The 12,027-nt window shown below is 36.3% G+C and overlaps 1 protein-coding gene across 1 annotated transcript in view; it reads right to left on the bottom strand.

Annotated features, from left to right (window-relative positions):
- LOC134218469 (translocation protein SEC63 homolog) overlaps nt 1-10,307 on the bottom strand; it is a 37,605-nt gene extending 27,298 nt beyond the window's left edge. The window contains exon 1 of the mRNA XM_062697482.1: nt 9,892-10,307. Coding sequence (XP_062553466.1) covers nt 9,892-10,015 — 124 coding nt within the window. The 5' untranslated portion in view covers nt 10,016-10,307. The remainder of the gene's footprint in view (nt 1-9,891) is intronic.
- Between the last annotated feature and the right edge of the window lie 1,720 nt (nt 10,308-12,027).

Here is a 12,027-nt window from a genome sequence, read left to right as displayed (position 1 = left end):
CCTTTGCATAGGCACAATTCCGTACCAGACTAGTCTGGTTATCCTCCATACAAAGACCAATGGTAGCTCGAGCCTTAGCATCTGCTTTCTTCCAACTATCAGTGATGGGGTTCGGTCTTTCCTCTGCAATAACGTACCATAACTCTTCACGCACTAACATCATCTCCATCTTAAATTTCCACGACTGGAAATTGTGGTTATTAAGCTTCGGGAGTGGGAAACCTGGGAAACGCTGCTGGTCTGCCATCTTCTTTTCATCCACTCACGGAAATCCTTGGTCGAAACGCGTTTAGAGCCTTCGCAGAAAAAATACTTAACGATTTCCGACCGAAAACACTCTCGATCTCGCGAACTTATGCTGGGCACATAACCTGTCGGCAGACTGTGGAACCGATAAAATATCTAAACCGTCGCGTATCGGAACACAATAATATAAAAGATTAGTGCGGAGTAACTTGTCTGATTTATTCGTAGATATTCATTACTGACAAAAGTAGAATAATAAAAACATGGAAACATATACATAACAAACTGTCAACTGAACTGTCAGCCAGTATGTGGTACAGGGGTGTACTCGCGTTGCTCATTAATAGGGTCATCTACACCAACAGTTTCTTGGTATATAAAATGTACAACATTATATTTAATTATTAATTCAGTTATTTGATAATAAGCATTGAATTCTAACATTCTAACAGACTCATGAATCGCTGTATTTTTTTTTTAAGTTGATTGCAAAGCACAGAAAACAGTATGAAGTAACACTTGACAAAGACTCAGGTCGATATTCACAATGCATCAAAATTTGTGCAAAAATATCCATGGAATTCGAAATATTTACAAAAACATGAAAGATTTTTTTAATTGAGATTTAACGTTGTTTCTGAACATTTTCAGATTTCCTTCTAACGATCTAACAGTCTTTTGCTGGAAAAGGCAAGCTTAGACTTTATTTTCAGTAAACCTATCTTGTAAAAAGGGTCCTCCACTGTTTTGTACTCGGTAAATCTTTTAATTTTTGCAGTACCTTTGGTAAATCTCTCGTAGGCGTACCTTCTTTACTGAACTGTCCATTGTTTAATTTCAAAAAGATTATGAAATAAAGATAGGAAAGTTGAACAGTTTAGTGTGTCAAAAATGGTACCTGGAAATCTGCGTAAAATGCAGGAAGCTCCCAAGGAAAATAGACTTCATAAAAGTTCCTGAAAATATGGAAGCTTCTGGATTCTTCGCAATTTTATCAGAATATTTATTGTAAAAGCAGTAAGAATTGTTGATAAAACTAAAGAAAATTATTTAAAGCTCGTAAGACTTTTTTGAACAAACACTTGAAAAAAAAACAGGAATTTGAGAGAAAGCGATAAAACTTTATTAAATATCGATTGAAGACCTAGCATTAATTTATAGTAATTACTATACTGCCGTCATACGCATATTTGTCCCATGTTTGCTGGGATTCCCTATATACATGGGACAGTTATGCGTATAACGGCAGTATAAGTCATTATCAAAATCCAAAGCGGCTAAATATTGGTGAAAACTTATAAGAAAGTACCTAATTAAAGGAATTCTGATAAAATTATATTACTAAAAAATTAATCAAATCAATATTTACCGTGCTGTGACCTTATTCCAATCAGCGCCTAATTCCGTTCACGCAAGACAAAATGATAAATAATAAAGAGTTTGTGTCTAAAAACAACAGAAAAATATTCTCGTACTTTTCTATGGTTATGTATGCATGAAATGAAATGAAAACCAGCGTCATTTTTAGCGATTTATAGTGAAAATTTAAACAAAATTTGTTGGTCATCACTACAAGCGCCATTTTGACTGTTTTCATTAACCCACTTGCTAAGAACGTCTGTCATAATATTTATGCATTTTTAGTGAAAATTTGCCCTGGATTTCAAACACAGCAGCAAAACAAGACAAAACAGGTAACATTATAACGTATTACCAAATTGTTACTTGTATTTTCCCGATAGAAAATGCTGAAAAGTGAAAAATATCTTGACCGGAATAAGGGTACATCTAAATCTACTCGTTCCTTATTCCGTTCATTGGGTTTGGGGGATGGATTCCAAAAATTCCGTGTTTGAGAATATAATCTATGAGCAAGAAAAGGTGGACATTTGAAATTCTATCCCTCTACTCGAAAACATTATGGGACCTTTTACAACTCGTGCCGGGAAAATACAGTTTTTTCAGTTAATGATTTAATGATGATTTATAAAGTGAATGCTGGACAATGTTAAGAAAGGATTTCCGGAGAATACGGACAGATTTAAACAGCACAATCCATAATTGCGGCGTTCTTGTTTAAAAGCTTTATCCGGAAATTTCTTGGCCAAAAAAAACACTGCCCTCTCTGAGCTGCAAATAAGGTTATGTTTTACCGAAATCCGTGAATACTTCGTAGAAGTAGGATTATCCGGTACTTTAAAGAACCGGAACTTCAAAGAATATTCAATTTGAACAAAAAAGTGGTACGAACAATTCCAAACAAACAGAGACATTGTTTTGGAAGGTTCAGGTCAGAATTTAAGGCCTAGTATCCAGGCTCTAGTCAAAATTACGTTGACGATAAGGTGTAAAACTCCGATAAGGAATCGTATCTGTCCTTTTCTGTGGTACCTGGGCAGCTAGCATCAATGATTATGTTGAATATATCTCGAATAGTAAGTGAAACAAACGAAAAAACAGTCAACTTGGCTATACTAAGGAAATATCATTCATTATATTTTACATTCGGAAGGAAATTACATATTAAGCTTTTTATTTGCAATATAATAAATTAAAAGATGGATTTGTGAGAAAAATTATGCCTGGTATTAGCATCTCCAAGAAATCAAATGTTTTTCGGGTGATTGGAATTAGGAACACGAATGAACGGAATTAGGAACAATGCCATTTCAGATGATTGGAATTAGGACCACATAATTGGTCAATTTTGTTTTCACTAGTGGAGCCTAAGTGTATGAATGCATCCCAACATATTTTATTTTCAATTGTATATAGAAAATGACACTATGTAGCGAAATTGCAGCTTCAAAATACTAAACGGCTATTTTTTAGAGCTTTTAAACATAGCGCATTGTCTTAGGTGAACGGAATAAGTGCACACCACGGTACTTAATCAAAGCATTGCATTGTTTCGGGACTGATTTGCGATTCGATTCTGTAGAATGCAAACGTTTCACTAGATCAAACTTTGGATTCATAAACAATGGCCAAATTACAATTTGTTGACCAAAAAGCCCATAAATAGCCAAGAAATTTTTTGGCGCCTATTCTCAAACAACAAGTGGCATTCAAATGGGAATCTTGTCTTATCGTTTCATATTGAAAATTGGCTGGATCGAACTATGGACTCAATGGAATCAAAAATTGTGGCAAAACTACTACTGTTACCAAGGGGTGGGACGCTGAGCACAATGTTCCAAGCACACATTTTAAGGATTTTATTCACAAGTGTGGCACGTGGTGGCACACTCTGCGGCACACTTTTGACATTTTAATGATCAGAATAAAAAATACCGGCAACCTTGCTAAATTTTGTTTCGACTTCTTCGACTTATGAACGAATGCAGCGTGACGTCATCTGACATCATATTAGGACAATATTTACATGTTTCCGACCGCGTATAAATCCGAGTGGATTCACGTGGGGGCAATGTTTATATTTTTTATATGGAGTTTTGGGAACAAAATAATTAAAGAAATAAGGAAGTAAAAGATAGTGCAGATCTTTATGTGTTTCTCGGAGAGGCTGTTATAGCTAGTCGATCATGCAAATCATTGATTTTTTTTAAAGAAAATTGTTGTTTGTCTAAATTTCTTTGCTTTTGCTGAACAAACGGCCATCCACAAAGTACGTCACGATTTCAGGAGGAAGTGCTCTGAGCAGCGTGACGATTCATTCAAAAAATTCAGAGGTTTAATACAAAAAGTGTGAAGAAAGAGGATGGGGGCGTTGAAAATCGCCGATCACGTGACGTATTTTGTGGATCTTCCCCAATAGGAAGCAAAAAATGTGTGAAGTAGCCCTTGATTTAATAATTGTCTTCTTTTGAACCATCTACTCTATTTTTGTTACCACCGAATCATGCGGATTTACTTTGTCTGTGGATATAGGGGAACGGTTCGCCACTTCATCTCATAGCTCCTATTTCCATCCTATCAAAAACAAAGCAATGAAAAGGAATTGGTTTGTTTATTATTTTTGTGATTTTTTTCAGCAGTGAGCACGCATGTTGACAAAAAAAAGCAACGAATTTGGTGCCGTATTTCATTGTTGAGCGATGAGATGGATATATGTACAGTGAGATGGAGATCGGAACAGTTCCCCTACTGCACCCGATGCTAATGAACTGCATTGCACTCCGATTTTTCCTATCACGGCAAGAGTCTGCTTGATGCTAAGCAAAAACATCGCAAAAACGATGTTGGGAGGAGTGCCATAGAGCTTGCTGACGTTTAATCATCTTTCTCTTTCAAGTGCATAGGCAGAATAGGATTTGTTTTCATCGGGAAACGTTTCCCGATGAAAACAAATCCTATCCTTCCCATGCGCTTGAATGCGAAAGATGATTAAACGTCAGCAACCCTTATTGTATCGCGTGGTATCACGTATATGACAGCCGTTTCACTCTGCTGATGCGTCTAGTCGCTAGTGTTGCCAGATATTTCTGACTGTCAACATGACAATGTGTCATACTTAAGGTGAGGCACAATTTATGGCACACTGTGGCACACAGAGTCACAAGGAATGTGATGAACACAAATTGAACTGTGCTCAGCGACCCACCCCTTGACTGTTACATAATATACCAAAAAGTTACCTATACCGCTAAGTGGATTAATCATGGTTTTTCCTGAATAATTTCTTACTACACCACTGCAAATAAAATAAAGCATAAGTTTTTCGTTATTTAATTACAGATTTGATTATTTTTTTTCTGGTGATTCGATTATCCGGAGGATTTGATTATCCGGAGTGAAAAAAAAATGATACTCCGGAGTCCGATTAATCGATTCAAAACCTGTATGGATTTGATATAAATTTGAAACAAAAAACCGGTGAGCTAATCAAATTCCCGGGGTTTTCCCGGCTTTTGCCGGTGATTTCAAATTCCCGGGTTTTTCCCGGTTTTCCCGGATTCCCGGGTGAGTGGCCACCCTGAACCGCCCCATATAGTAAATATTATAGGCATCATAAAAACACCTTTCTTCAAACCGATTTATAAGATACTGAAAACTTATGATTCAGCGTTTATTGATACTTATGTCAACGATGTTTCATGGACAAATCAACAGAATTCAAGGGAGTTTCACTATTTTACAAGGGTTACCGCTTAGAATGACCAACTTGCCCCACTTTCCCCTATACTGGCTTCTTGGGAAAATTTTATTATTTATCAATCCCTAAGTTCAAAACATCACCTTTTCCTAATCAACGTATGGCAGGGTTGAAAAGAAGGCCTTCTTGATCTTTATTTATTTCTTTGCAGAGTTCTTTGAACAGACGTATGTTGAACAGACGTCGGGGCTCTCCTTAGCCGTGCGGTAAGATGCGCGACTACAAAGCAAGACCATGCTGAGGATGGCTGGGTTCGATTCCCGGTGCCGGTCTAGGCAATTTTCAATTTGGAAATTGTCTCGATTTCTCTGGGCATAAAAGTATCATCGTGTTAACCTCATGATATACAAATGCAGAAATGGTAACTTGGCTTAGAAACCTCGCAGTTAAAAACTGTGGAAGTGCTTAATGAACACTAAGCTGCAAGGCGGCAATGTCCCCGTGAGGGATGCAATGCCATAGAAGAAGAAGAAGAATGTTGAGAGCTTCAGATTTGATGTAGCTCACGATTCTAAAAACAGTCTCTAGCTCTTTTTGCAATGGTTGCGGTAAGGTCTTACAAACAAGGGCATATCGGCAAATCATGCAATGAACACCCTTGGCATTTACTCTTCTCTGAAATCCTGATTTTGACAAAAGCATTTCTGATCAACCATCAGTACACCATCGTCAAACTTTTTTTCCACTGCAAGCCACCAGATTCAAAAAGATTTTCATTGTAGTTTTATGATGTCGTCGCTTTTGGTTGAAGTGAACAACAAAAAAGATTACTTTTTGGCAAAGGTCTCACGACCCCCTTGGTATGGTCTCGCGGACCACCGGTTGGGAAAGACAGGACTAGACTCAAAATAATGACCAAATCACTAAAAAGTGACCTGCTACTAGCCCTATTATTACCACTAAAATACTGTTTTCAGGGTGTCCATTTAAAATCGATTTTCAGATTCCCGGTTTTAGGAACTGATACTAAAATATCATAACAACGGATCAAAACAAGAAGTTAGCTAATTTTTATGTTTGTTTTTTTAGAGGGGCAGTAGAAAGCTCTTAGTATGAATCAATTCCAGTTTTGTCACATGCGGAATCGGAGGAATTAGAATCCACAATAATTTCTAGTACACTGTCTCTTTAATAAAGACAATCAATCACTTAATTCAAGAAATTCCAATATAACTTTTGATACAACAGAAAAAGCAGAACCACAATTTATTATTGAAGTATGTTAGGCTTGATTTTCCTCTCAATTCCTCAGGACAGGATTAATCTGAATAATCTTCAATAATATAACTTTAGAATCCCTTTAAATTGCTTCAAAATTTTATTGATGATGTTTTTTACCCTTCTATGACCATAATTTTTATTTTTACTGCTCAAAAACACTTTCTTTAATCGATCTTATCTAACGTGTTAAAATTTAGAATTTTTAGAATTTTGATTTTCAAGATTATCGATTCATGCCGATTTTTCACCAGATATAAAGTTTTAAAATTTTCATCTAATAATGCAATATTAGAATTTTCAAAGTTATGGAACTAATTCTTTATCTTTTTTGTGAAAAGTTAGAAAAATATTCTGGATTTAAAAAAATATGTTCTCAAATTGATAAAAATTAATCAAAATTTTCCTTATTATCAGAAATTATTTTAGAACTCCAGATTTTTTATCAACAAGATATTAAAAATAGTTCGAAAGCTGTTCCACCCACCCACAGTCTTCTCATGAATCCTTCTAGTTTCTCTTTGAATTATCGGTTTTCAAGAAAAAATCATCTGAAATTATTTATCATAATTTGAAACTTTTGAAGATATTCATCAATAAGTTCAATTGGAGACTCTTGAGAATGCCTTGCTCTTCGTGTTCCTCAAGAAATTTCCTCATCAATTTCTATCAATCAGGCATAGGATTAAGATCTTCACTTTATGGTGTGATTCACTTATGTGTATAAGTTATGGATTGGGCGTTCAAAAATTGACGACAAACAGCTCAAATAAAGTAAAATAGATGTTAGAGCAATGTAATCCACCTTGTCAAATCATAAAACATCGACATGATTTATGCGACCCACCACTTTTAGAAACTACAATTTATATCATTATTACCACTATTGCTAGACATATTATTGTTAAATAGGGTCGGTGTACCAATTGTCGCCATACATAAGAACAACAATTTAAAAAAAAAATAAGTAAAAGGCATGTGGGTAGACTTTTTATATCAATCGAAAAGTTTTACTTCCTTCTCCTTAGAACAGCTGTGAAACCCATAATAAAATTTGTTATAATCCTTAAAATTGATGAATCCATAATAGGAACGCATGCACCAGTTGTGGCACTATTCTTAATTTTGGTTCCTTATTTGGCAAATCCCATTGTTTTCTTATGAGACTGGCCAAATTGGGACCAAATCAATTTTTACAATTATGCTTGTTTGTTTTGGAGAAAATCAAAGGTGTTATCGTGTCATATGAATATGCTTTATCGATATGAACTTGGTTTGCGATGATTTGATTGGTCATTTGGCATATAAAGCACTAGTGCGACAACTGGTGCTATAGCCACAACTGGTACACCTAGCCGAACAGTTATTTTCGACATTACAAGAAAAAAATAGTACAAAATTATGGTTATAAATGTTAATGATTTGATCAATAATTCAATTTCCCGATTGGTTTCATGATCATTGTTTCATGGTTTCTCGTCGTCATCGGCGAGATTCTGGGAGGTGTGATTTATAGATAGTAGAATCTATAGAATCTATATAAAAAGTTGGTTTTGTAGTGAGATAATAGCCTTTCAATACAACTTTGTTGTACAAGAAAAGCAAACATCTTGAAGAGATTCGGTCTCTGTAATCTTCGTAAGTTTTAGATGTTCCAGGTGGTATTGAAGTGTACATCATTTCCAAGTGTTCGAGAAACCGCCGACAAGAAAATAAATTATAACATACCGTGACCGCCCTAATTCTGCGCAATGTAAGCAATATTTTATGAAACATTGCAATAATCCTCCAATAATTATCTTCAACACTTGCATGATATTGTTATTTACTCACGCAGGACGCGGTGCTTTTACAGTAGTCCACAGCGCTGGTAGTGCCTATTTGAAACGCACACAAGTTTCTAAAGTGAATCGCATTAACAATAATAAATGTTTTGATCGTCAGTATGCCACCAAAACCATGACTAGCGGCAAGAGACCCTCAGATGCAGACAATGCAATACTAAACTCTGCATGAGCCTGTTGAAAATTGAAGCTCACGAAAATGAATGAATAAGTATAGATGGTCCTGTAAACTGTGTAGAAATTTCACCTGCATCTGCCTTTTCGTTTACTTCGTGTGAAGCACTTGATGTCAAACGCGCGCTACACATAAAAGCTAGCAAATAGCAAAGGGTTACAATTCACGTTGCAAGTATAATTTAGTATGTAGGGTAAAATGCCCAATAGTGGACCCCCTAGTAGCGGAATTTTGCTCTTCCTGTCATAAGGCTTAGAAATTTTCAACATATTAACTCTGCTTGATATCTAACAACAAGCTCTGCATCCCCTCTTCACGATACATACATAAAACACCCAAATACACGACGTTATTCGTTGAAATTAACATTTTAATGTCTAACTGAATTCGCCCTATAGTAGACCCCCTGGGGGTCCATAATAGGAAATTGCTTCCCTATAGTCGACACTTCATTTGATTTTCATGTCCCGTTTCAGGACGTTCTTCTTCCCTATTATGGACCCCCAAAATATTCCTATAATGGACACTCTCGTGTTTATTTTTTATAGAATTGAAAAAAAATCATATAATTTGACTTTCCATAGCATTCCCAACGCATGTAATCAAATCATAGGACTGTAAGGTAGGTTCTCCCGATAGAATTTCATAGCAGAATGTTGACATTGTGCAGTAATAATGCAAAAATGGCTGGAGGGTCCACTATTGGTTGGGGGTCCACTATTGGTCACTTTACCCTACATCAGTAAAGGTTTCAATGGTTTTCGTTAAATTCGAAAAAAAAAAGTTTCCCGAAATTTAAACAATTTACCTATACTGGACTGATAAATTGTATAGCCCGCTTATCAGGAATAAAAGCAAAACAATATTTAGACTAACTCCAGTTGAGATGATTAATTGTGCAACATTAATACAGGCCATTCACTTATTTTTCTTCTATGAACAGCTATTTTTTTAAACGTGCCGTTTTAAGCATCATTAAAAAATGATTTACGTATCAGACAATAATTAGTTATTGACGGCAGTAATATTCCGCGAAGCAGTTTCCGAATATGTATTATGAATAATTGTCACCACTGTCACCATCCAATCATTTTCCTTCGATGAACATTTTATTCCATTTGCCCCTAAAACCATTCTTGGCAATGTTTTTTGAAAGCTCATTCCACATCACGATATGGACATGGCACTAAAAGAAAGTCATCTCCGGTATAATCAGCTGAATCAACAGATTAGATCCCGAATGACCCAATTCTAGAGACAAATCCCAAGACCCTTCCCTCGTCACCACTCACCTTCCTTTTTCTTTCGCGGCCAAAAATAGAAAGTGGCCGGTATCAGAATCAGCGCCAGAAACGACAGAATGAAGTAAAAGAAAGTTCCACCACTCTCATCGTACTGGAACTTTTGGCCACCCATCTTTCTTTCGAATGATGTTTTTTCGTGTGCTGGTGATCAGCCCTGGTTGCGATCCGGTGCGATTTACGATACGTTTTTCTTCGGCGATATTCCCCAACTGAATCCTCCTCTCGTCTGCATTGGTGTGGCCCTCGGGTGGGACAGAGTGTCACGGCGCGGAACCGATATTCTCAAATTGTTGCACGGGATCAGGATTTTTTCCTACAAGCAGCTGCTCTTAGTACCTTTTGCGCGACACAAACGAACGGTGATTCCAGAGGCACCGTACGAAACGAACTGAACTGACGTCGAAACGAAAGCAAAACGAACACATCGAGAAAAATTTGACACGTTTTCAAGCATCCATGCGGGAAAGTGAGCAGCAGATGGGGTGTCAGTCCGTTCTGTCGACTTCGAGGAGTCGACATACACGCTAAAGACAGAAAACTCGAAATGGCAAATAAATTAACTCAATTAGAGCTCAAATGTCTAAATAAAAGATATTTTAGCTAGCCAGATGAAGATTGTCGCTGTCGTCGCTGTCCGGAACATCTTTTGCTGGCAAGGATAGGGGATCTAAATGTCAATGAATTGAAAATACATACGATTTGACAGTTAGGTACCACACATGTTTCGGACAGCAGAACAAAGGGAACCGAAGCGACAATCTTTATCTGGTAACTAAAATATCTTTTATCTAAATATATCTCACACCAAAATGAGAATTTCACGTATACGTATAAAAAAAAATTTTACCGGAGAATGAGAATTTTATTATATATCTGCGCAAATTCAATAGTAATTAATAAAGTTATGATAAAAAAAATCTCAAAATGCTAATTTAATCATCAAAACAATCGCATCTCCTCGAAAATAACTATATTCAACATATTTTACCATGCATATCGGACTGTATTACATTCCATTCTTTTACATCGCTATGGTTACGTCGTCTTTTTGATTACATCGATAAAAATTACATCGCTCCTACTTATTACACAGCAAGCTCTTGAGTACATCGTGCAGTGTAATATTAAACAATCGATGGATTTAGGTGGTTGCAGCGATTTCGATGTAATATTCAACAACTTTTTTTGCTGTGTATATTTTATTTATGGGATTCAATCGAACATAACGCTTCTAATGGGCTTGAATCAATGGAGAGTATGTATTGCGATAGTGCTGATAAATATATTGTGAAAATTATTCCAAAAATATGAAATTCTAGTCCAAAGAAAAGGGTCTAGGAATTTGGACTGGGATTTACTAATTGACCAACACTGTGTTTGCTTTGTGAAAGCATATCATAAAAACTAGGGATCCTACATTCAGAGACATGCGAAAGCGGCCATCTTGAGCCAATCGAGTATTGAGAGCTGTCAAAATCTGAGCCAAATGAACATTGTTATTGTTGCGGATTGAAAGGTATTGCGATTGTAATGAAAAAGATTTTACGAAAAGTTTTGTCGAATAAACAATTTGTTTTATATTGGCAAGTTGAAGTAGTCTAGTTTATGCATGGTACTTTGTTCATTTATATTGCACTTTTATTTTAGTGATAATGCACTGTTGGACGTTAGATAACGAAATCTGAAAATGCCATTATACGTAAAGTCATGTTCGAGCTCCAACATTTTGCGCCACGGCAAGTGCTGGCAGCGTTTGTTTACTAAAGTAACAGCGTTGCTAAATCGTCTGGAAAAGTATTCGCACATCTCTTAATATAGGATCGCTAATAAAAACGTGCGAGCCCTGTTATTCTGTTTTGAACCCTTTGAACCTGTTTGGGTTATAACCCTGGAATTGAAGCTTCATGTCTGAAATAAAAACCCAAAAATATCGGAATTACAGTCAACAATAGAGAATAATAAGCCAAAGAGGAAGATTGTCGCTGTGATTCTCTTTGTTCTCGTCCCCAAACATGTTGGGTACACAACTGTCAAAACGTATTGATTATTCCATCGTTGACATTTAGCACCTTATCATCGCCAGCAAAAGATGTTTCCTAAGTGATGAGAGTGACAACCTTCCTT

The sequence above is a fragment of the Armigeres subalbatus genome, chromosome 2 (genome assembly GCF_024139115.2).
Source record: "Armigeres subalbatus isolate Guangzhou_Male chromosome 2, GZ_Asu_2, whole genome shotgun sequence".
NCBI classification, from domain to species: domain Eukaryota; kingdom Metazoa; phylum Arthropoda; class Insecta; order Diptera; family Culicidae; genus Armigeres; species Armigeres subalbatus.
Note: the sequence above shows the minus strand (reverse complement) of the source record. Positions and strands in the feature narration are given on the sequence as shown.